This window comes from Haplochromis burtoni, unplaced genomic scaffold (assembly GCF_018398535.1).
Source record: "Haplochromis burtoni strain Fernald_Lab_line unplaced genomic scaffold, NCSU_Asbu1 Contig_293, whole genome shotgun sequence".
Classification (NCBI taxonomy): Eukaryota; Metazoa; Chordata; class Actinopteri; order Cichliformes; family Cichlidae; genus Haplochromis; species Haplochromis burtoni.
The window spans coordinates 98,420-124,804 of NW_024582654.1; the positions used below are offsets into that span (position 1 = coordinate 98,420).

General features: G+C 42.4%; 1 protein-coding gene across 2 annotated transcripts; it reads right to left on the bottom strand.

The window, feature by feature from the left end:
* Positions 1–271: 271 nt before the first annotated feature.
* specc1la (sperm antigen with calponin homology and coiled-coil domains 1-like a) lies at positions 272–26,191 on the bottom strand. 2 transcript variants are annotated; one of them, XM_014339491.2, is made up of 16 exons: positions 25,955–26,191; positions 15,509–15,665; positions 15,278–15,416; positions 13,200–14,818; positions 12,620–12,827; positions 12,356–12,429; positions 11,121–11,296; positions 10,642–10,805; positions 10,202–10,329; positions 9,117–9,207; positions 8,484–8,573; positions 8,221–8,380; positions 7,750–7,927; positions 5,907–6,023; positions 5,759–5,818; positions 272–3,897 (listed from the first exon to the last, which is right to left on the bottom strand). In XM_014339491.2, exons 2-16 carry the CDS (start codon positions 15,626–15,628, stop codon positions 3,808–3,810), a joined length of 3,414 nt encoding a protein of 1,137 aa, XP_014194977.1. In that variant the 5' UTR covers positions 15,629–15,665; positions 25,955–26,191; the 3' UTR covers positions 272–3,807. The 2 variants fall into 2 exon arrangements, with proteins under 2 accessions (XP_014194977.1, XP_005940602.1); XM_005940540.2 differs by having other exon boundaries at positions 7,825–7,927; positions 25,955–26,190.
* Between the last annotated feature and the right edge of the window lie 194 nt (positions 26,192–26,385).

Sequence of the window (26,385 nt, forward strand, 5' to 3'; positions counted from 1 at the left end):
GTGTGTGTGGTGAACTATAATGAATGAGACGATCTGAAAGCCACACTGGATTATGTCCTACTTTATGTTTGTTATGTGGTACCTCATTTTTGTCCTTTAACTACAGACATTTGCACCACAGAACGATGCAGCAAACGTATAAACTGGTGCAAGAGAAGCAGAATGCAGGAAATAAGGTTTCTGATGCTCATCATTTCCTGGGGAAGGAACATCTTCTCCACCACCCCCACCTCCCCAAGCCCAGCCCACGGCTGAAAAAGGACAACAAACATGGCTGTTCAAATGGTCCTTTATAACTACGAGAGAAAAAACAAAGCAAAACCAGAACGCTTTTTTATTTCTTACAACTGATTATCATCATAGTGTGCACTTAATACTGTAGCTTAGTCCCTTTATACACACGCATACATACACACATTTATTCAATCAGCTTTCACTTAGCTGAGGGACTGTTTCAGCACTGCATGTAGTGTGATCAGAAAAGTAAATCCACTTCAACGACAATCTGCATCAGACTGTAAAATGTGGTATTATTATTAAAACAACACGAAAAAAGGCAACATGGAAACAAAAAGACAAATTAAAGCATGTTCAGTGAAATTCTCAGAGCATTTTCAAGTAAACAAAGAAAAATACAAGTAGCATGATGTAGTGGACACACTAAAGACATAAAGCTCTCTTCACATCCTCTTTAAGGGCCTTTTTCTAAAGGACCAAACAACGTCGTCCATCGCGGCTGCATCATGTGGCGGTGGAATGCGCGCCCTAGCTTTTGCTGGCCGTCTGGTCTCTCCTCAGCAGGCTGGGCTCGGCGGTCATCAATCACCACACGTCAGCACACGCTGGACGTTGTAAAAAAGAAACGGTCCCAAGATCACTAAAGCGTGATCAAAACACATTCCACTTTCAGGATCGCGAGGCTTCCAATCTCCTTTGCGCCTCTCGTTCCTGTCGGGAGCAATAAAACACATGGGCCAGCGGTGGAATCAGGCAGAGCACAATGTTTTTTTAAAAGAAAACTAACAAAAGGCTGCTAATCCTCAGCGTCTCGCCATCAGCAAAGAGCCTCTGCCTTCAAAAGTCATTAAATAACTCAGTCTCACTCCATCTCGTACACAAACAGTCGATGTGACGGGCTCGTGTGCTCACTTCAGATCACTGGATGTCCACCGCTGTTTTACACACAGTAGCAACGAGCTTTTGGCAAACGGCTCGCTTCAAAATCAACACAGAAAAATGTCGTTTCTAATGCAGCTATTGATACCAGCTGGCAGCTCTATGCACCACAGTCACCTTAACCGGAGACACGAAGAGGAAAGTCCAACATCAGCTTCAAAAACAAAAAGATTCACAGCCATCGCTCATGATCAGCGTTTCTCGAGAGGCACCAACATGAAAGAGAGGGTTTTTCCACAAAACCATGTCCGCACTGTGAAACTGGTCTGGAAATACGGCTGCAGCTTAAAAATGTCACATTTTCAGTCTGAGAAATATCTGCTGAACTATTAAGGCAGGATATTATTGTGGAATACATTAAAAAAAAAGCTTATCTCAGTGCAGCTATTCAAAGTGTGTGTGTTATAAATCGATAAACATGTAAGACAACGTTAGCACTGACTTCACTATAATGCACTACGCAAATAAATAGAGTGAACTTGGTATGTTGAGGCACACAGCAGTCAGACAGCGTGACAGTAATGGTGCAGACTGAAGTTAGAGTTATTACATGGCATCGTGCTCCACAGTATTTCCTTAGTAATGCTTGGTCATATTATCAACTTTATTAACACTGCAAAAGCACAAAATCACCAAAACATTTTGCATATTGCAAAATGGATTACCTAATAATTTGTGTATAATTAAAATAAACGGCCTTGCAACATTTCTGGACGTTAAAGGAAGAGTTTAAAATCTTGTGTAACATATGCGTTTGGTTTCTTGCTACGAGTTTGATCTTAATATGTCTGATTCCCCCCTTAAAGGTCACACGTTGTGCACCATTCATGTGCTTATTTGATTACCTTTTGGAAGTCCAGTTCTAGCCACCTGCAGGTGCAAATATATAAATTCACCATAGACCTCGATTGTACACAGAAAGCAAACATCTGCATCGAAACATCCAGATTTTCACATCTGGGACACTCGGGGACAAAGCAATAAAGGGAGGTGCGGGTGCTTGTTGCTTTTTTTGACACATAGTTGTGCACCTTGATTTTGAACTCTTGACTCGAGGAAGGCAAGTGTTAACCACTACCATTTTCTTTTACAAGATGAAATGTAACTTAAAGGGTCACTGATTTGACACAGTACAGGAGGTCCTGTTTGCATCGCACACACAAACATCCAAGTAGTCAGAACAGAATTTCCAGGGAAAGCTCTAAAAATAGCAGCTGAAGGCAGTCTAAAGGTGCAGAAGGAGGTGACCTTGAAGGGTAAGGCGTTTGCTTTTCACAGACAGTTCACAGAACTTTTGATCACACTTTACAGATCAGAGCCAAACTGAGGTTTTCATGTCTGGTTACTGGCAAGAAAGCAGCAAAACGCATCACTGAAAACATCCACCTGCTGCTTTAACTGAAGCACTGCTTTGGCCTAAAATAAATTAAAAAAATAAAAAAAAAGCTCATGAAAGTGTCTAGTCTTGCTTCCTAAAACCAGAGCCTGGCATGAAATCTACAGCTGAGTCCATTATCTAAGGTTCTAGTTTTCTAGTTACTCATAGCTTGATTATGATGAAATGTGTGCTGTATGTGCCCAATGAACGAAGTGCACGACGGCAACTCCAGGCCTATAAAATACAAACACGTTATATAGTTCTTCAAATGAATATTAGTCTAAAGTCTTGGATCTATTACAGAAAACCTATCATAGTGTGTTAGTGCGACTTAACAACAGAAAAGTGCAGCAGAGTTGTAGAACAAAGTGCACACCTGTCCTTGAAAGCAGTCAGTCGTGATCAGCATCAATGAATGAATGAATCTGAAACTAGGTTGGCAACTCCTCAAATCCTCAGCTTTACAAACTGGAGAAGAAGAAAAAAAGAGCTTGTTTTCTGGTCTCCTGCATCAAAACTCACACAGGCACTTTATCCGTTGTATGAGAGGCATCTGTTATCGCACTGCAACATCTGGAAGACTTGGAGTAAAATCCTGCATCTGTCTCAAGTCTGACCAAAGGGAATTTACAAAGTTTTAGGGGGAAATTCCAACATGACTAACCTTTGGTTTCTTATAATGTAGAAACTGAACATTTACGGGGGGAAACATCCAGTAATTATTCCCCATCAAGAAGAAAAGCCTATGACAAACCTTATGCTGCAAAGCAGAGTGTTTAAAGTCAGATTTGATGGAATTCCCCTTGAACAAACTACAACCTGGAGAATGGGTGCAGAGCGGAGAAACGTATGCAAGACAAAGCCAGATAGAAGGCACTGAGACTTGGCTTCTTTTTCACGCTGCTACTTCAGGCATGAATTGGAGGAAAAGATGAACCACAGGTATTCGCATCCTGTCCTTCTCATGGCTTTCTAGTATAATGGTAAACAAACAGGCAAGCCCCTGGACTACAACTCCACACAAGGGTCTCCTTAGCTGCAGTGTGAGGATGTGGCACTTGTCCAGCAAAGTCCTGGTCTGCATTTAGTGTTGTTAAATAGCGTGGACACACTTGCAGCATGACAGTGCTGCTGTGATGCATGGGGAGGGAGTAAGGAAGAGTTGACCATGCAGTTGGATTGTTGCTGAGAGCTCATGACGGTCAGTGTGGCTCTGATTGTGCTGCAAGAGAAGGGCGAGGGAGACGGTGAAGTCAGGTCTCAAAGTACTTGTAGATGGCTGTAACGTAAGTCATGACACTTTGCCAGTCTGGCCTCTCTGTGTGCACCATCTCATTAATGTCCTGGAAAAGACAAACAGACACTTTAGACACTACATATTTTATATGATGTTTTTCACTTCATTAAAGGGCATTATTTATAATTTATCAATAATGATTATGGTTAAACACAACCAAGTCGTCTTGATAATAAGAGTTGCCAACTCCAGCTGTAACAGCAGTAAGTAAACCCTGAGTGAAGCATTTGATTTATGATATGTACCTACTGATGAACAAGGCCGGATAGCATTGGAGAGGATCCTGTATAATATTTACATTTTCAACCCATTCAAATAAACTTCCAGATGAGTTTGACATTCTGGGAAACTCCTTAGACTTGAACATAATCATGTTCAATGTGAGTCTACAGCTAGCACCTGGTCAGCATGCTTTCAGTTAGCATAAAGGAAAAACAGCTAGCCTGGCTCTGTGGAATGGTAACAAAATCTACCTGTAAGCACCTCCAGATCTCACTGACCAACACGTTTCATTTCATTTGTGTAATCTCAAGCATCACCCTGAAGAACGAAGTCAAAAGCCATGCACCATAACTTCCTGATAAGCTGTCTCTAAAGCTAATATAACTACAAACACTACATTTAAAACACAACCCAGACATTTAAAATTGTATTAAGGGTAAAGTTAAGCATGATTACAGCTGGTCTCTACAACTAACAGGTGGCTGCTGTCACAGCTCTCTGCAAGGCTTCTCCTCAGCTCATTCAAGTCACTGCTGGACCTCCTAATCATGCCCGAGCCCCTCTGCAGCATTTTCAGGGGAGCTATCTGACAAACAGCACGAGGGTGATCACCTTAACACGCTATTTAAAAAGCTGGTAGCAGTCTATAGATAGCAGTGATAATTTCATTCTTTAATAACCTTTGTAATAGTTTTTGTCAACAACCTTTTTTTGTGGAACAAGACGATATCTAAGATGAAATGTACTGACAAGATGAAAATAGAAGAAAAAAAAAGTTGTATACAAAGGCGGGACAAGTCTGGAATCAATCCAATCAGAAGTAATCTCCTTGTGCTGTAAAGCTTAGTAGCGCATATTTGATCTTTGTGACAAAATATCAGTTCTTGGGAGGAAAAGAAGAGCAGATATGGACACATTTCGCAATTTGATGTCATGGGTGCTTAGTGAAGCGAGGTGAGCAACTCTCCCTGTTAAAAACAGGATAAACTTTATACTCTATATTTTAGAGATTACGAACTAAATCAGAATGTTCTGTCAAAATTATCACTGATAACCAACCTAGCTGGTATTGGTTGCCAGTCTGCAATAGATAGCAATGCAGTAAGTCTTGGTTATTATGTCTGTTTTTTTATATATACAGTCTTTGCTTAACTGGTAAAAAGAATCAGAGAGTCTGTGACAGACGAAGTGAGGTTGACAGAGAACCAGTATACACTAAAAAAAAAAAAAAGAAGGAAGGCTTTGTAGATTCATATTAAGACCATTCCTTTTCAGGTAACCTTACCTTACGTTGACTTTTCATTGAGCCAACATGGTGTAGCAGTTAGAAATCCATGTTGGCTAAAGCCGCACATTGTTTAAACACATGTACGCTTGTACTAACTTAGGACGCTGTCCAAATTTGAAATAAAAGTCAGTGTATAGCTCAGATCTGTGATGATAGATGCACAAGCAGCTGAGTGAAGTTTATGAGGTTAAAAGCAGAACTATAAACGGATCACAGTTAGAAAGCAGACTGCAGGTTAACTCCAGCCAGAGATCACAACAAGCAATCTGTGCGAGCTTGGCTGCCGTATTGAAAAGCAATGAAAAGTATATTCTCTATGCCATCCGTTCTACATTTGTGTCAGGATTTTTGCTGTATTTTATCTTCATTCCTGGGGTTTTATTTTAATGAAGCTTACCAAAGTGCATTTGATGCCCACGCTCTCTGCGGCCTGGAAAGCTAAGGTGAAGTTTCTCCTCTGATGAAAAGAAGCCACAGTTTAAGTCACATGTAATGAAACCTGATGATTAAAAGAAGTTTGAGCTTTTCTTCCGAACGTCACTTGCCTTCTCCTGGCTGGTGAGCTCCTGGTACGGGATGTGTGCGGGCAGGTAGGTGTGGAGCACGGCGCAGAAGGCCAGGCCATCGTTCCAGCTGCTGCTGAAGTTGGTAATATCAATGTTCTTTAAAAAAGAAAAAACACAACACAAAGGTGATGCATTTAAACTTTGATCATACTCGACAGAACATTTACAATCCAGACCACAAATCAATAGGAAGCTATTTTCTGGGTAAGGTGTCAAACAAGACTGTACAACATTTCATCCTTTGGACCTTTACAGCATGAACGTCACCGCCAGACGGCCGATCTCCACATCGTTTCAGACAACACTATTGCTCACAATCAATTCTGCTTTCACGGAACCATTTAAAATGATTTATCTGCTCGATCTGATGACGGTCCTGGGATTTTATATGAAGTGTCAACACTACTCATCCATATCATATCATATCTATCATCTTTTCCACTATCAGCTGCCATCTGACCTTTAAAATCAAAAGATTTACAGCATCCTGCAAACAACCACTTAAATTACATCCTCAAATATCTTTAATGTCATAACTATAATCTACACCATATGCAGTGATGCAGAGAGAGCACTGTGTTTTTATCAGAAAACTACATCACAGGATATACTAAATGTTGCCCACTTCCTGGTGAAGACCTAAGATGCCATGGTAACTATACCTTAGATCAAATAAAAAGGGTTGGGGTGATGGCAGAGGACTCTTGGCACATCTGTTTATTGCTGCTTAAATCACTCTGAGGTCGTCACTGGATTTATCTTTATTTTTTTTAACCATAGCTTTAAAGAGCCTGCGGTGAAATTAACAAGTGAGACCTACGCAGAGCAGTCAGTCTGCAGCAGCATGTAAAGGGTACTGCAAAGTTAAAGGGTGTAAAGGGAGACAAAGAGTTCATCTCAACTCAGGAGTTAAAGTTGTGACATTATTTACCTTTCTCTACAATGAGGTATCGCTGCCCGTGGCAGAGTGCACCACTGCATCTACCTATGAACGAGGAAATGATGCCGCCTTCATGTTTTTCATTTTATCTCGCTGATAACAGTTTACTGTGCAATCTTAGCACCACATTAGACCTGCATCATGTTACTGCTTATGCACACCCTCCGCTGATTCTTCTCATTAAAAGCATTCAACTAGCATCTGCAAACATGTTTCCACAGTGTGAGTAGGTTGTTTTTACACTCATTTGGAGGATCACGTCCACCCCCTGATCATGCTAAGAAACTTTATACACAGAATCGGAACACAAACACACAAAATTCCAGCTTCATCTTTTTATTCTTGGACTCAACTAGAATAGCTTTCCATCACTGACAGTTCAATACAATCCTTATTTAGCTTCTACTGGGCTGTGTGCAGCCCCTCAGTTCATCCTCTATCTGATTGAAAAAAGCCACTTTAACTCCCATCTGACTAACAGCTCCTGACAAATAAAAGGTACTCAGAGTAATCTGAAACCTAAGCTTTTGGCTCACATACATCATTAACAGTACATACGCTGACCTCATTACATTAAACATGGGCCAATATGAGCCATTGCTACAGAAAGTTTAGTGCTAAAACCTTTAACTATTAGAATTGCAAAGGCAGTAATTTTCCACAAGGCAACATGTCAGAATGGTTGTGCAAGAAGCCTCAAGCGGAGATGAGGAGTGGGCTTCAGAGGTCTGGTGATCTCATTTCTTTCTAACTCCACACCCCCACGTTCTATTTTCAAACTTGAACTCAGCCTTTAGATTGTATGCAGCTCCCTCCCTAAAGTGCAGAAGCACTTTATATACTCTTTGTCACATATAGTGTACGACTACAGCTGCACTTTACCTGTAACTTTTGAAACACCTCAGTCAGCATGTACAGTTGCTTTTTATCATGGGGACACTGACAGAAGAGAGCTACCTGATAGCCCTCAGTCTTCTTCTGGCACCACTTCAGCAAAGCATTCCTCTTAGAGCCTCCGTACTCTCTGGCCAGTGCTGACAGCGGGTCCTTTCTCTCCTCTCTGTAACAGAAACAGAGGAAAAGCACAAGCAATCAGTTTTAAGACATTTTCCATACCAAAAAGGCAACAGATTACAAGTTCATCTGATTTACTTAATGAGTAAAGAAAAGCCATCATGAGCTGGGCTATGGAAAAAAAACCAAACAACAACAACAACAACAACACAAAAAAGGGATCAAGAAACATGAGATTAAAATCACTGACAAGAATGGAAACAGACAATGTTTTTTAAGTGCCAATGTGAGCACATTAGAAACACATCAGAGGTGAATCAGTGGATCAACATGTGGTACCTTAAGCGGCTGCGGGCTGTGGGAGTGATGGAGGCGGTTGGGGAGGAGGAGGACAGAGAGAGTGGGGAGGAGGCAGCACTCATCGCCATCAGGGAAGATGACGAAGACCCCTCCGAGGCTGACATGTCCCTCTTAATCTCCTCACTGCTCCGGCGGGTCACTGTTTAAGTCACGGGAGAGGAAATCAAACTCAGCTTTTCGTACTGAACTACTGACCGAGTTACTTCATAATTAGTTCATAAAACATAGCCAGCATCTCTAACCTGAGATCGCCTTGGAGGAGTCAATGTTGGAGACCCTCTGGAGGGCAGATGGAGGTCGGCTAGCTGAGGTTCCCCTGAGAAGGTGCTCGGCTGTAAACATCACAGTAAACACATACAGAACAATTTACTCTATGAGCAACTTCCTCTGAAATGAGATGTCATGGTGGGGGCAGAGGTCAGTAGAAAGCCACATTCCAGTCCCTCCGAGTTCAGGGAATACCGACGCACAAGGCCGACACACTCACCAAGAAAACAATAAATCAGTGAAGAATAAATGGACGACTGAAGGCTATGGCCAAGACTGCACGTTCACATGAAACACTTGAACTCATTAGTGTTGAGAATGAACCGAGCAAACCAAGCACTCATTATTTCCTGCTTATCATCCTCTACACATACAGGAAACCTGCTAAGGTCCAGGCCTCTGAGAAAAACAGTCCCTCCATATACCCTGAGAGAGGGGACAGCCCATTAATCCTATTAATCACTGTGACAAAGGACTGAAATATTATATGGGTAATCCTCATGAACAGGACAATATTCTGCATGTTTATATGCGTACACCCAGCAGCTATGAAAAGCAACAGTTCCTACATAAAGAAACAGATTTATTTTTTTATGTAGAATATGTACCTGGCATGGAGATGTCTGTGTAGCTGGGCCTCTTATCACTCAAAGAGGAGAGCGGCTTGGCTGATGACATTGACCCAGTTATGGAGTGTCTCTGAAACAGCAGAAAAACACCTTTTATTGCACAGTTAAAAAAAAAAAAAAAAAAAAATCTGAATGCAGTGATTTGTAAAACAGTAGGCGGAGCTTCACTTCTGTAATGTTATCTGAGCTAAAAGCACAACACAAAGTCACGCTGATATCATTGGAGAGTGTCACATGATCAAGTATAAAAGCCTGCAATACTATGTGAAAAGGAGAAGAACCCAAAAATCCCCACCACTCAAACCCTTTAGAAGCCCAATGCTTAAAATGTACAGTGTTGTGCAAAAGTCTTGAGCTATCCCTCATTTCTTTAAATTTTTTGGTGTGACCACCTTAATAATTCAAGCCTGGACTCTCCACAGTCCAGGCCAAACTGAAAGGTTTTTTTTATAGTTAGTTTCTTCTTCAGGACGCTGGTAAGATCCACAACACCATCACTGGCTCAAATGCAGCTCCAACTCATTTCAAAGCCTCTTCCGTGGTTTACAAATGGCTGTAGACACTCACTGTTGTCTCCTGACCTGCTCTACATACTGACAATTTAACTAAAAATTTAAAACTTGAATCCGTGAGACCTGTTACCACTGATTTTCAGTCCTCAGGTTTTCCTTATAAATTTCCTTTATTAAGAACAGCTTCTTGACAGACAAGGCTTCAGTGAACAGTAGATGCTTCAGCTGAAGGGCCAGATCTCTCAGGTCCTGTGTCAGGTCTTTGCTGGACCTTTTCCTATTTCTAAATGACATGAGTTTCAGATACTGTTCACCTGATGTACATGTTTTTTGTAGGACTGCCTGTTCTTCTGAAAGACCTTCAGAAATTATTTTTGAAGGTGCTCAAGACCACTTTAAAAGGATTCATTATGGCACCTTGGAAGAAGCATAAGCATGTGCTCAATGAGGAATATAATTTTTGACCTTGCACTAGTGTGAAATAGTATGTAAAGCAGTAAGCTAATAAGGGACAAAAATGCTAACATGTTAATTAAAAACCTTTTCCAGTACCTGCATGGGTGAAACAGCAGCTGCTGGGGGCGTCTTCATGGGACTGGGGCTGAGGGGGGTTCGAGGTAACGGAGCAGCCGGAGCTGTTGGAGGTGTTGGAGCCACAGAGGCACCATTTGACGTTGGACCTGAGATATAAAGAAGCAAAGGTTCACATCCAGTCATATAAAGTTTAGTTGGGGCCTTCTTCAGCAAGCAGACAAGCCTGATATGTCAGGAGTCCTGTCTGCAGTAATTCAATAAAAATGCTGAAAATGTATTGAGAATATATTGTTGGGGGGTAAGACTTAAATTTATGTCACTTGTCTTAGTCAGACTGGTGACTCTTGACAAAAAACTAACAATATGGGCTCTCTTTGGTGAGGGAATTTGGGAAAAAAAAAAATACAACAAAAGCAGCAGCGAAGGTCTAAAAATCTAAAACAAAGACAGTGTTGTACCTTGTGAGGCACTATCGAAGCTCTTGATGAGTGTTTTGACGGTGGGCGAGGGCTCCGAGGAGGTGGAGGATCGCCTGCTGAGACCCATCCCCTGTCTGAGAGCAGCTAGGTCCCTCTCCACTGCATTCATGTAGTTATACACTCTGCCTCTCTCCTCATCCTGCCTGGAAAACACAAAGCACTCCACTGAGCATGTGCACTCAGAGCACCTGTGGTGTCAGTTTTGACATTATCAATGCAAAAATGCCTCTGCTCAGTAATTTACCGAGATAGAAAACAGAATGTGTAATTCACAACTTATTTTTGTTTTTAATTCAACTTTGGATTTAGCACAAGCCCTGCTACTGACCATCTAGTATCAAATTTAATGAAAATATGAAATATCCCAGTTTTTTCTCCTAAACATAAATAAATAAATAAATAAATAAATTAGGAGCTGACTGTTGCAGCTCTTCCACGCGTCTCTCTGTGGGTCTTACTTGCGACTCTTGACTTCGTCCAGCTCCTTGCTCAGCTTCTCGTTCTTCTCCTGTGCTTCCTGAAGTCGGCGCCGCAGGTCACCAATCTCCTCCTGTGCTTCCGACTTGATGTCATTAGCAATGACGACAGCGGTCTGCAGATCAGCCTGGAACTGACGCCACTCCATTGACTCCTCCTGCGCACACACACACACACACACACACACACACACACACACGTAATGATACAAACAGCTGAACATTGTTTATGCTCATAACAGCAGACCCCTCAGCAGTATTTTATCAATACTGTATTTAGCAGTATGGATAAATTCTTTTGGCCACCAGAGGGCAGTTTTTCCTATTTGTAATGACAGACTTTCCTTATGACAGAAACATTAGCATTCATTTAAAATCAGGCCTTCATGAATTCCCCTTTGCGCTCCGTTTAGGTTTCCATCAGCTCCTAAAGGAAATATCTGCGCTTCTAAAAATGCCCCGCTTTGTTTACCAGTTAGTTGTTACGTTTTCTATCTGCTTTTTTGTGTCAAAATATCAGGGGATTCTGCAGCAAACCTTTTGAAAATTCCACAGTGATGGAAAAATTTTGGTTTGTGGAGCTAGAAGTCATAATACTGCATTTATTTAGTATCCAGATTTTATACAAAGTACTGTCTTAAAACCTAGTTTTTGTTCCTTCTAGTATAATTTGACCTTTACTTGCCCATAATCAAACAGCCTCAATCCACACTCTTTCACAAACGTGTGCACGTTCACATTCTGTGTGGCTGACTTTTCAAGAGCATGTTTCGATTTTGTATCCCAGAACTCCTGTGACAGAAGATAAAAGTTATGGCTGCTGTGATTACATTCCAGAGTTACAAAAGTCCTTCCTGAAAGCACCACTGACTGCTGGACAATACTTTTTATTTGATAAGACTTCAAAACTCATTGTTCTGGTGCTACAGCTGTGCTTCCTGGATCATATTTCATCATCTTGGCCAGCTGACAATGAGACTGGGGGATTTTTATGGCTTCATCTGACATGGTCAGTAGAGAGAGGAACAAAATATGGGAAAGGGGAAGGGAAGGATATAGAGCAAAAAATGGTCCAGCGCTACGTGTGACTCCTCAGGTCACTTCATGGGTGCCTCGTGTTGTTTGCACCCGAGCTGCGTGGCTATCAAGATTTTTAGGCTGTTGGATGTCAGCAGTTTTTAAAAGATGAGCACCTTTCAGTACGAATGCCCACTTACTCTCAGCCTGCGGTGAAGAATCTTAATCTCTCTCTCCATGTCGTGCTTCTGGTCCTGCAGCTTCTTCACAGAGTCTGAAATCAGAAGGCAATGTTTGGTGATGCTATCATTAAAGAACGCACTGATTCAAAAGCAGACGTCCTTTTCATATCAGAATCTCCAAGGCAAGCTGATGAGCATGCTCACATTGTTCTACTACTTGATAAAAGTTGGCCTTCAGCACAAGCGTCCACTCGAGTTAGAGTGTGTCTGCAGCCCACTTACTTTCCAAATCTGTGATAATGAGATTGTCGTGGAGTTTCAGAGCTCGGTGCTGCTCCACCTCATCCTCCAGTTCAAAGATGGTTTCCTTCATGTCAGCGATCTCTGTGTCCTTCTCCTGCAGCTCCATGCGCTGCTTCTCCAGTGCACGATCCTGCTCAGCCATTTGCTGCTGCGCCTGCTCCTGGAAGTCTCTGTATTCACTGTCCAGCTGCGCACAAACAATTAAAGTATACTTCATTTAATTAGACAGTAGACAAGAAATTAGGTAAAAACTGACTGCAATAAATCTTCACAATAACCTGCCTGCTATTATAACTACACATCTATGCAGTTAGCTCTGTATAGTCTTTGAGAATGTGTACCATTCCTTGCTAAAGGCTGACTCTGGAGAGCTGGTGATACTAAATTTGTGATATCTGAGACACTGATGGACGGGCAGTAATAAAGCTGTAATTTTCATAACCCAAAAACTGAGAGTTGTTGCACCCTAGATTAAAGTAAAGACATTTAGGTCAAACGCCTCAATTTAGCTTCTATTTGCGTGAAGATCTCATGTTCCACTCACTGTCCTTGAACTAACCTTCCTGAAAGTCTCCTGCAGCCGGCTGAGTTCGCCGTGGGCCTGTTCCATCTCCTCCTGCATCTTTGCAGCTTTGGCCTCAGCCTCCTCTTTCCCCAGCCGAACACCTTCCAGCAGCTGACAGATGTCATTTTTGTCCCCCGCAGTGTGCAGAGAGTACAACTCGGCCACTCTCTGTCTCTCTTGATCCAGCTGGGCTCGGCAGCGGCTCAGCTCCGCCTGGTCGTTGCTCACGGCTGCTTTGTACTCTTCCAGTGCGGCCGCCATGGCAGCTCGATCCTGCCTCTCCGAATCCAGGAGGCGCTCCATCTGTTGGTTCCTCTCCTTCAGCACTCCCATCATCTCCTGAGCTTCAGCATTGTCCTGCTCAGCCATCTTTAACGTGTTGGATAGGTGCTGTTGCACCCCCAGTAGCTGCTCTCTCTCAAAGCGGGCATTATCCGCCAGATCTGCGTAACGCTGCTCCAGCTCCATGTAGCGCCCACTCTTGATGTCCTCCTCCAGCACGTAGGATATATGATGCTCTTCGAGGAGCGAGCGCAGGTATTCAATCTGGCGGCCGTAGAGCTCCAGCTTGTCGCTCTGCTGGCACAAGGAGTCCATGAGGATGACTTTCTCCTCTCCGAGCCGCTCGTTCTCTCCATTCAGCTCCTGTGTGATCTGCTGCAGGTCAGCCAGTTCCTGCAGTGTCGCCTGAAGCTCCTCAGCTGTGCTGTGCTGATTCTCCTCCATCTGTTGGATGCGCTCCGTCAGACAGGCTACTGACACCTCACTGGCATTGCCACTGCTACCCCTCCGTGAACGCTCCCTGCTAGGTGCACACTCTGACTCAGATGACGAGGAAGCTCCAGATGGGGCGTCTAGAGCATCGTCACTGGAAGTGACAGCTTGGTAGACCTCACTTGACTCACTATCCAGGTTGTCTGCCGAGCCTCCATGCTGGTGTCCTGTGAGAAGATCCTCCAATGAGCCAGGGGCAGAGCCTTCCACTGAGGAGGTCATAGTACCTGTGCCACCACCATCGCTGTGCCCGCTGCCTCCAGCCAGTTCTGGACTCAGGGAGGAGTAGTTGAACAGCTTGTCAGAGCCATCCAGCCTCTGCTCCAGGGAGAATCCCAGAGCATTCAGCCGGTCTTTCAGCATGCGGTTCTCGCTCTTCAGCAGGTTGAGCTCCTCTCTGATGGCTTGATTCTGCTCTTGTAAGAGAATCAGAGTGGACTCCACATCAGCGGCCGTGATGGCTGAAACCTGGGGCTTCTCTTCCTCCCCAGCTTCTTCCTCCTGTGGCACCTCCTTCCCACCAAGGCCGAGTTGGGCCCTCATGTCCCTCAGCTCGCTGCGAAGGTGAAGGATTTCCACATCTTTGCTCTTGGCCAAACCAAGCAGGTCTTTGACTTTGGCTTCCAGAGCCACTTTATCATTAATCTGGCCATCTGACTTAGACTTGCTCATACGGCCCTCGGACTCTGCCAGGATCAGGCGGCGAGAGCGCTTTCCTGAGGCCACATCCCCAGCTACAGTCCCTGATGCAAGTTGCTTTTTAGCAGTGGATGACCGAAGGCGGTCTCGTAATGAACTTGGCTCCTTGGAAGTGGATGATGCACGTTTGGATGAAGTACCTACAAGAAAAAGTGAATTTCTTTTATCCTGGTGAAGTAACACTGAAAAAAATAATTTTTACAGCTTATCTGAGAATATGAAGAGCTCAGTTTAGCAATGTTTTTGTCTCATTCTTTTTTTGCTAGTAGACAATTCCCATGCTCTTATTTTGACAACTAAGCTGCCGCTAACCAGCAGCTGCTGTTGTGATGATCTTCACTATCATTGTGCTGCTTGGGTCTCTCGCTCATGTCCCAACATCATCATTTTGGTGCCTCAAGGCACCTCCTATTGTAAGGTAAAGACCTTACAATAATACAGAGAAAATGCCAACAATTAGATGAGCAATCCCTTGGCAACAGTGAGGAAGAAAACCTCCCCTTTAACATTAAGAAATCTCCGGCAGAAGCAGGCTCCAGGAGGAGCAGCTCCAGCCACGAATACATTCCAAACCTGTGGGATACATTTTTTTGAGATACCTGAAGTTGTCTTTGGCTTGCTGTCTAAGTTGCTAGCGCTTGTGCCAACAGACGTAGTCCTCTTGGTCTTAGTGACGGCACTACTTGATGAAGGATTCCCTCCAGCCATAGCCGCTAAGAGGTCATCATTGCTTTTAACCTGAAAGAAGAAAAAGTCAACACGCTCACAGAAAAATTAATGAAATCAGAAACCTTCAGGTACTACACGCTCCATCACTTGATGAATTTTACCTTAGACAGAGGAGCAACGGTGGTGCTTTTGGCTGGGGGCTTTCCGCCGGTAGTCACGGCCTCTGACCTTCCTCGATCGGCGCTCCCCTTACTCACCGCTGGCCGGACCGTCTTCTTCATAGTGAGCTCTCTGATGCTGAAACATTTACGGCTCAATCTGTACACAAAAAGGAAAGGAGACAGAAGAAAGGTAATGTGCGTCAGCCTCCAGAGCAATAGCTCCAGTTTTCCATGGAAGAAGAATTCTTTCCACAGAGACAATTCCCTGAACTCTTAAGAAAAAAAACTGGGACCACATCAAATAGCTGAGCACTTCTCGAAACCTCTGCCTGAGCTCGGAAATTTATTCAATACAGCGGGTGTTTGGGAGCTAATTTTGCTTTTTTTTTATTTTTTATTTTTATTTGTGAAGCCTACAATGATTAGTTTCTGGTGGATTGTTAGTTTTCTGCATATTTAAAAAATATCCCGTGTATACTGTACACCCCCAGATTCAGGAATGCAGAATAAATACTGACTTAATGGCCTCTAAAGGGCAGCCTCCACTAGATGGCTGTCATGTGTTTGTAATTGTTCTCTCAGTTAGGACTTTTAGCTGCAACAATGATACCAGAATAAGTGGCCGCTGTTGGGGGCATATGTGCAAAGAATGTGGCTTTGCAGTCTTGGCCTCAGCACAAACAAACAGGAGGTAGGGAAAGCATCTTGCTATCATCACAAAGAACGTTCAGCAGGACCAAAAAAGGAAAACGAGATTCCACCTCCCACAGATCAACCGAAAGCTCAAATATCCGGCATATCATGAGAGGAAAAAAAAAAAAAAAAAAAAAAAAAAAAAAACAACACCACAAAAAACCCAAAGTAATACATTTCACCTTGAGCTGCTAAGACATGACTTAGTGCCATTCTAATGTGAGCCACACATATACCAGTTCACAATCCTTGCTGCTTTATTTAAACAACCTGACAAACCAGAAAAGATTCCTAATGACGATTTAATCTAGGCTCCTGAACATACTTACATAGTGACAGACCAAATTAGTAACAGATGACACAACTATACTCTCTCCAACAAATGAAGAGCTTTTTACCTCTCACCAACAATGTGCTAAACCTGGCTATTAAAACAGACAACCCCCCCCCCAAAAAAAAAAAAAAACCCGAGGAGGTTTCACTGAGGTTTTATTCGTAGAATCTGACTTGATGCCACGATAGCAAGAAAAGGGATTTGGGAAGCAGCTGGAGACAAAGAGTAAGTGCTTTTGCACAAACTTGGATGTCTTTGAGTTCACTTACGAGGGAAAAAGTGAGCTAAAGTGATTTATTGTGCACAAGCAAACCCAGCTCCAATCTACCTCTGAGTCAGTGCTCTGTTATTTTCCCAAGAAAAAGTTTGCCGTTTAAAAATGGAAATAAATACACAGACACACAGTAAATCTGACTTTAAATAGAACGCTGTGAAGCTGACCAGCATGCTGCAGTGGGCCATAAATGTTTAGACAGTTAGGTGACTAAGCCTTTTTGCTGCATCACGGCTAAATAAATACACGTAGTAAAAATGAATTAATATTTAAAGTAAACTGCATCACCAGTTTATGTTTCCCGAGAACTCAGAATGACCTGCTACCAAGTCACAACTGTACTGTACTCAAAAACAAATACCTTTCTAACAAATTTCAGCTGTGCCTCCGGGGTGCAGGTGCTGTTTAAAATCTGCCATCCTGTATCAAGTCTTCTACACAGAGTCCTCAAAAAGATCCAGTTCACACACAGTCTTTACTATCACTCTTCACAGCCTTTCTTCACTATCAATATCAGTTATGACGAGTCTAAATGTCCTTTGTGTGCTTTTTAAGTTGTAGAACACAAATACACATCACGTAAGGCTGTTTTCACACATGAACTCGGGGAAAATGTCAGGAGAATCAGGGAAGAGCATCCTCAGAAGTTTTCTTTTCATATATTTAACACACAGTTATGGAAATCTCTGACTGAAATCTCCCTGATTTAGGAGACTGTGCTGTATATGGGTACGCCTTATAGGAGGAAGAAAACAGAACAATTTTGTGTACTTTGCCACAATTGGACAGCAGATGGACATTTAACGTCCGATCTGTGATAAACACTGTTAGAAAGTAATAAAGAAAGCAAGCACAGCAATCCAATCATGTCTTGCTGTGTGTGTTGGGACCCTGCGATGGCAGGAATTTGCTGCAAGCAGGTGGGTGGGGCTTCCATGCCAACAGCCAGAGCTACATGGACGACATGACCATATTAAGCATGTCTCAGTGACATTAGACACAGCTTTTCTTATAGCAGTGAGGTTTGAACGTGTTGAACTTGTTAACTAGTTACTGGCAGAATCATGAACTCTGAAGTGTGCTGAGAAACTCTGTATAGAAACTGAAAAGAAATCATCCACGATTGATGATGGAGATCCAGAGCATACTTAACCACCCAGAAGAACACTGGGGTCTTAAAATGGTATTCCTAGAACCCTGACCTCAATCCCATAGACCACCCATGGGAGCACCCTTGGGAAGCAATGGACAATAAAAGCCAGCTTGTTGGCGTTTCACTAGCTGATGATGACCTGAAAGCTTTGTTGGCTCAAACGAGGAGGAAGGGCTTGCCACAACTGCAGAATCGGCTGGTTTCAGGCCACAACCCTAAACAATTTGCATGGTTAAACTGATCTTGGGTAGGGTGTCCATTACCATTTTGTCTGCATTTTCAATGTGTATTTATCATTTTGTAATTTAAACCTAAAAACATGTTGCTGTTTTGAGAGCACAAGCAGACCATCCCACCCAAATGCCAAAACCAGTCCACTGGATCCAATTCGGGAAGAGGTCAAGGGTTCAGGTTTTTCTTTTAAATTGTCACCAACGTGTATATTACCTTTTTTTTTTTTTTTAAACAGGGAAAGTTACTTTCAACAGTCGTGGTATGCAAGTCTAAAACCAAACCAGACCGGTACAAAGAAACAAAGAAAAGCCCAAATGTGTACTTAACTGTGCAAGTCCAAACACCAGCAAGTAAGCAACATCTTTAGCTAAAGACAGCCAGAAATCAGTTACAGCCAGATTGCCATTTTAAGCAATATCCAAATATACAGTGCATATATATATATATATATATATATATATATATTATATACAGTGGGGCAAAAAAGTATTTAGTCAGCCACCGATTGTGCAAGTTCCCCCACCTAAAATGATGACAGAGGTCAGTAATTTGCACCAGAGGTACACTTCAACTGTGAGAGACAGAATGTGAAAAAAAAAATCCATGAATCCACATGGTAGGATTTGTAAAGAATTTATTCGTAAATCAGGGTGGAAAATAAGTATTTGGTCAATAACAAAAATACAACTCAATACTTTGTAACATAACCTTTGTTGGCAATAACAGAGCGTCAAACGTTTACTATAGGTCTTTACCAGGTTTGCACACACAGTAGCTGGTATTTTGGCCCATTCCTCCATGCAGATCTTCTCGAGAGCAGTGATGTTTTGGGGCTGTCGCCGAGCAACACGGACTTTCAACTCCCGCCACAGATTTTCTATGGGGTTGAGGTCTGGAGACTGGCTAGGCCACTCCAGGACTTTCAAATGCTTCTTACGGAGCCACTCCTTTGTTGCCCGGGCGGTGTGTTTTGGATCATTGTCATGTTGGAAGACCCAGCCTCGTTTCATCTTCAAAGTTCTCACTGATGGAAGGAGGTTTTGGCTCAAAATCTCACGATACATGGCCCCATTCATTCTGTCCTTAACACGGATCAGTCGTCCTGTCCCCTTGGCAGAAAAACAGCCCCATAGCATGATGTTTCCACCCCCATGCTTCACAGTAGGTATGGTGTTCTTGGGATGCAACTCAGTATTCTTCTTCCTCCAAACACGACGAGTTGAGTTTATACCAAAAAGTTCTACTTTGGTTTCATCTGACCACATGACATTCTCCCAATCCTCTGCTGTATCATCCATGTGCTCTCTGGCAAACTTCAGACGGGCCTGGACATGCACTGGCTTCAGCAGCGGAACACGTCTGGCACTGCGGGATTTGATTCCCTGCCGTTGTAGTGTGTTACTGATGGTGACCTTTGTTACTTTGGTCCCAGCTCTCTGCAGGTCATTCACCAGGTCCCCCCGTGTGGTTCTGGGATCTTTGCTCACCGTTCTCATGATCATTTTGACCCCACGGGATGAGATCTTGCGTGGAGCCCCAGATCGAGGGAGATTATCAGTGGTCTTGTATGTCTTCCATTTTCTGATGATTGCTCCCACAGTTGATTTTTTCACACCAAGCTGCTTGCCTATTGTAGATTCACTCTTCCCAGTCTGGTGCAGGTCTACAATACTTTTCCTGGTGTCCTTCGAAAGCTCTTTGGTCTTGGCCATGGCGGAGTTTGGAGTCTGACTGTTTGAGGCTGTGGACAGGTGTCTTTTATACAGATGATGAGTTCAAACAGGTGCCATTCATACAGGTAACGAGTGGGGGACAGAAAAGCTTCTTACAGAAGACGTTACAGGTCTGTGAGAGCCAGAGATTTTCCTTGTTTGAGGTGACCAAATACTTATTTTCCACCCTAATTTACGAATAAATTCTTTACAAATCCTACCATGTGAATTCATGGATTTTTCTTTCACATTCTGTCTCTCACAGTTGAAGTGTACCTCTGGTGCAAATTACTGACCTCTGTCATCATTTTAAGTGGGGGAACTTGCACAATCGGTGGCTGACTAAATACTTTTTTGCCCCACTGTATATCAGATCAGTTCCAAGGGGAAAAAAACATTGCCAAAAACCATCTTAATGATCCCCAAGACTTTTTGGGAAAATATCATGTGGACTGACGACACAAAGGTTGAACCTTTAGGAAAGTTTGAGTGGGCCAAAATCCTGTTCCAGTTCTTGCTCCTCAAGGTGACACAATCAGTTATTAGGTTAAAGTGCCAATTGCTTTTTCGCATAGACACAGGTAGGTTTGGATAACTTTCTTTCTTTAATAAATTAAACTGATACTTAAAAATTCACTTTGTATTTACTCATGTTATTGTTGTCTGATATTAAAATTTATTTGATGATCTGAAACAATTAAGTGTGACTTATATGCAATCAATCAATCAATAAATAAATAAGAAAACAGGAAGGGGGCAAATACTTTTTCACAGCACTGTTTGTTCTGTGCTCACATTATAATTGAGCTCTGTTTTTTCTCCCAGGCGTGCACTCAACAAGCAGCCAGTTTTCTGAATAGCTGAATGTTTTTGAATGCAGAAGTCTGAAACAGAGAGCTGCTAGCTGGAGCACAACCCTTTTTCACTGGGTCTGAATAGACATGGGAGCACAGGCTGGGGACCAACAGAGCAGCTAAATAGGGCAGAGTCAGCAGCCTTTTCTTTCACTCTCCCACTCTTGAAAACAGTATGCTCTTCAACATGCACCACACACATCACTCTAACTTGGTTAAATTTGTAGAAAAAAACATATATATAAAATAGCAAAAACCCGGTGTGTTTTCCACATTCCTACACCAGCATCTGTGATCAATTACAGTATCACAAACAACCTCGCCTAACAAACAACACTCCTGCTGACTCTACATTGTTGGACTGAGTGTTCATAGTATAACAACGTATTACGTGTTTAAATAAGGGACATTAGATAAGAGGAGACAGTGAATCTTGAATAAAAATCTATGGGAGAGTTCTGTAACACAAAAGAAGCGTCTCCCCTGCCCCTCACCCCGAGAGCCAATCAACAGATAAAAAGAAAAACATATCAGCCACTCAATAGAGTTTGGAATTTCAGAATTTATAAAGGCCACTAAGCAGGAGACGATAGAGAAACACCCTTCAACCATGAGTGTTGATGTTGCACAGAATGTCCACCAGGGGTCACTCTGGAACTCCCTTTTTAGCAATGCCACATAGGAAACAGGCAGCTGTTGGGCACACTTGGGCAGAGCAAGAACATGTAAATAAGTAACTACATATAACAAATGTTACAAAAATCTGTTTGATTTGTGTGTCAAAGGAAAAAAAAAAATCCAATATTCTATATTTTTAATTCACCAAATATCAATATTAGTCTTAAAAATCCTATATAACTTTGCTCTTCTACAGTGCTGGCTGATGGACCAACAACAGCTCAAACAAGATTAGCCTACAGACTGATGTGTGTACAACATATTTTTGACCATGCTCCCATCTGATAGCAGAAGATCTCTGCAGATAGGCAGGAAGGCAGTCTGTAGCTGCAAACTGACTGCCAATGCGTCACAGCCGTTGAACCATAAATTTCCCCTCTATTGCTGGGTTGTTTCCCAACAATTTAAAACAGTGAGAGCAAGATAAAAAGACAAAAGGGCAATAGAGGATCTTAATGAACAGTCAAGCAACAGCAACAACCAGATACCCCACGTTTCAAAAGACAAGAACACTGTTGAGAAGAATTTGATAATATGGAGGTATTTTGGTTATTTAAAGTCCAACAAAGAAGCAGAGCAGCGTGCACTGCCAGTTGTATTGAGAGCATGTTTCCACTAATGTTTTTTATCATCTGAAGCAGCACCATGCTTTAAAGCACATGCAATGCAAGACTTTACAGTTCCAGACATGTCCTTATGTACCAGAACTTACAATGGAAAATGAAGAGACTGTGATATGAGAAACGCAAGTCTATTTTACTGCAAAACACGCCAATTAGCACAGTTGACAATTTGGCATTTAAGTGGCTGAGTAAAGTAACTGAACCTCATAAGCCAACTCCCTCACCATAAACATTTCTCTCAGATGCTACTTTTTTTTTTTAGGATGGGCAGAGACACTCTTCATGTTGGCTCATGTAACATCCTTTTATTCTATGAATGCATTGTGCAAATATAAAAAGCTTTTTAAGCCTTTTAAGCATGATTTTAGTGTCACTATTTCTACTACTTCTTTGTTTCTTCTATTCATACAGTTATGTCCCTGTAACCACTGAAATGACAACTATGGCTCTCTACCCATTCAGTCACATAGGTGCTTCAAAATAGCTGCTCAAATACCTGCCTGGAGGCATTTTGAAGACAGCTGCCGGGTGGCTAAACTTACATTGAGCACAACCGGTTTAAATACAGCTCAAATATTTAACAAACAGCACAGAATGAAAAGGCCAAAGTCCATAATGTTTGCCTGAAACTGGCAGACACGTCTTAAATATTAGCCAGGCTGTTGACTGTTAACAGCATAAGTTTACAGTGGAGGAAGGGTGACTGCTGAACTGACATTCAGAATCTATGAAATACAAAATGACATCAGTTTAAATGTAATAAAGGTGCCTATTTTGATCAGGATGCTGTTGAAAGAAAATATTTATAAATGTATAAATATGTCTGTGAATGTTCTCAGTCATTCAGGTCATTGTAGTCTAGGAAGCTTGGAAAGAAAAGCGTCTGGACTTCTTTAAGTTGCTTGAAGATGTTTCACCTCTCATCCGAGAAGCTTCTTCAGTTCCAAGGTCAAATGGTGGAGAGTCCCAGATTTAAGCCCTATGGGAGTGTCCCTCAAGAGCCTACAAAGAACCCCCTAATGATCTCAACCTAATCACCCGTTTCACACCGAGCCAAGGTGTGAAAACGGGTGTAGGTCACAATCAACCAAGGTTTAGAGTGAACTCATTGTGAAACCTAGCCCTACCCTATCGTGATTTACTGAGATCAAATGGCCCAGGATGTGAGTGGACGTTAAAGGGTCTGGGAAAGGATCTCAAAACTGGATTATAGATGGCAGACAGTTGATGTTGTAAGCCACCGCTTCTGTTCAAGGATGGTCGTTCACAGTGGACATAGATGGGGGAGTGAAAGAAGCCATCTATGTCCACTGTGAACAACCATTTTTGAATAGAAGCGGTGGCTTATGACTTCCCAGACACCTTAACGCCCACTCACTTCCTGGGCCATTTGATCTCAGTAAATCACATGATAGGGTGGGGCTAGGTTTCACAATGAGTTCACTCTAAACCTTGGTTGATTGTGACCTACACCTGTTTTCACACCTTGGTTTGTGTGATTAGGTAGAGATCATTAGGGGGTCCTTTGTAGGTTCTTGAGGGACACTCCCATAGGGCTTAAATCTGGGACTCTCCACCATTTGACCTTGGAACTGAAGAAGCTTCTCGGATGAGAGGTGAAACGTCTTCAAGCAACTTAAAGAAGTCCAGACGCTTTTCTTTCCAAGCTCCATAAATGCATAAAGGTGCAAAGCTCACTGTAAACCATGCAATTAAAGCTGAGATAAGCCAAGGGGCAAGTTCCCATTATTTCAAATTAACAGAGCTGTTGTAGTTGATTTCGCTGTCAATAAGTGCACTGGATGTGATCCAGGGTTGCACAAAAACATGAGCTTGAGACAAAGAAGAAACAGTGTTTGAGAAAGAGGTGGGGGGGAAAGCACAGTGGTCTAGTAAATAACCCTTCCCTGCGCTCTTTCTTTAACTGCGGGGAGGCACTTCCTTGCCATAACATCAGCTTCCTGTGGTGGCGTCTCCCAAGAAAAAAAACAGAAAAGAAATGTCGACCCTGCAAGGGTGACTGTTTACAAAGACAAGCAGAGATCAGTCCAGTTGAGACACAGACTTTTTCAAACCTCAAATTTGACTTAAAAAATGTCTGGTTATTAATGCCAAACAGGAATGAACCATCTTATGACAAAGCTTTAACTATTTAAATCTTTAAATCTATAGACTAGTGAGTGCTTATGGTTTTTGCACTCAGCTGTCAAATGCACATTCATCTATGCAAAGGGGTATTTATGTACTGCACCCATACAATAATACCGTTCTCCTGTACACTGCTGTTACTGAGTCAGTCTGATCACCTCCTGCAGTGACACTTTCAGTCACCTGAGAAAGAGCGGCTCCTCTGTTTTTTTCCCCCTTCACCACCACATAGCACTGATGCACAAAGAATCACAGCCAACAACTATGTGGTGTAACCACAATATCCAGAACTGCTGACTAACATCTTACTCGTATATCTAAATCCAGTTATCAGTTTGGTCACAGTCCATGTTTAACCACTAACCATGTGAGCTCTTCTCCCAGCGGTGGACCCTCTTTCAAAGACGGGTAAATCCGGTGTTACTTGAATCCTGCCACAAACTCTGTGTCCTTGGGCCTGCTCAGCATATTTATAAGTGCCACAGAGCACGTTAAAAGTAACCGCTTAACTGATTAACTAGTCGTACATTTTCTGTGTTCGGTGCCACTAGAGAACAAAGTCTCCAAGACTGAGATTTCCCCAAAATGTGTTTTTGTTCTATTCTCAAAGACAAATTATTCATCGGCCAGAGACCACAAAGCTATATTTCCCCTTTACTATCTTCTGGAAACTAATCTCATGAGGAGACTGTGGTATATTGATCTCTCCAAACTGTTGACAAAAGTTGAGAGACATCTGTGGACACCTGGTTTTACATATAAATATATATGTATCTAATTTTCAATAAATGGAGTATACGAATAAGTCACATCTTTGAAACAGCATGGTCAACCAAAAGACAAGCTGAGATATCAGTAGTGTTGACTCCTCTGAAACAGCAACACAAACGTCAGCCCTAATACGACGTGTGAAATGTACACGTATGTCATTTAGCCATTTTATTTTAGGGAAAAACAATCTGCCCACACTACGGAATAAATGAACATTTGTACTACCCTAGGAAAAACAAATAGCATCTTAAAATTATTGACATAACCTAGCTAGCTAGTTAGCTGTACTGTCAGGCAGGCAGTTAGTAAACTTCCTGCTTTGCCTTTCAAAACTAAAGCACCAACCTAGACACGTAAGCACACCCCTCAACAGCTACTATCGAAAATGTCAACAGACGAGTGAAAATAACAGTTAAAGATGACATGAGGTATAATGCACGCAGACACAAGATGTATTTTTTTTAACTGCAGATACTTTTAGCTAATGAAAAATGTTCTGCAGCAAAAAATCAGGACATATCTAAAACACTATTTAACAGTTAACAAAGCATGACGGCAACTTTATTTTGAGGGAAAATCTCGATTTAACAATAGCTCTGGTTTTACTGGCACACATGAAACTACTGTACGAATGCCCCCCGCCGAGACTACTTGGCAATCTACTTATTGTGAAATTATTTATGAGATGACTCAAAGCACGCTCGTTAGCTTGACAGCTTATCCAAAATCGGGTGTAAGGGTTAAAACAACATTTCAAGCAGTAGTTAAGCCAACACAACTAAGAAAACTAGGCTTGGTTGTTCATGTGACCTCGGCGTAGGTGCCTGCGTTTCTTTTCAGTCTGTTAATTTCACCGCGCTGCCAGCAAGAAATATCAACAATTATGTCGCTAATGCTATTATTAAGCTAACAATGTTAGCATAGCCGGCAAAAAGACAGCGCCCCTCCACTTAACTGCAGAAATATTCCTACCTACGGTTCTCCTTATCTCCCAGCTTGGCAGGTTAGGGCCCGATAGGCATCCATTTGCGGTCGCTAACAGTCTGCCTAGCCCACAACGTGTTACGGCAGCGGGCAGCACCGGTTTCGGATGTCGGCTCCCTTCTGTTGGCAGCAGCCGCCGCATGAGCCTCTGCCCCCTCCCCGTGTTGGATCACCTCAGCATCACCCGCAGGAGGGACACTCCACTGCCTCCACCATAAGCAAATATGTGGTTAATTTGTAACCAAATTAATATAAATATATATGTATCTAATTAACCAAATGTGGTTAATTTGTAACCAAATTAACGACTTTACACGATTTAATTTAAAATGAAGAAACTGAAAAACCATTTGGATGAATGCTTATCCTCTTTTAATCTCTAAGACTAGTTTGAAATATATCTGAAACCTCAAGTATTA

Bases quoted from the DNA above. Each gene is read 5' to 3' on its own strand.
- specc1la (XM_014339491.2), bottom strand. From the start codon at position 15,628: ATGAAGAAGACGGTCCGGCCAGCGGTGAGTAAGGGGAGCGCCGATCGA. The intron at 12,430-12,619 runs GTAAGTGGGCTG...TTCTGATTTCAG, and splicing joins CATTATCACAGATTTGGAAA to ACTCTGTGAAGAAGCTGCAG. The intron at 3,898-5,758 runs GTAAGCTTCATT...TGTCTTTTCCAG, and splicing joins TGGGCATCAAATGCACTTTG to GACATTAATGAGATGGTGCA.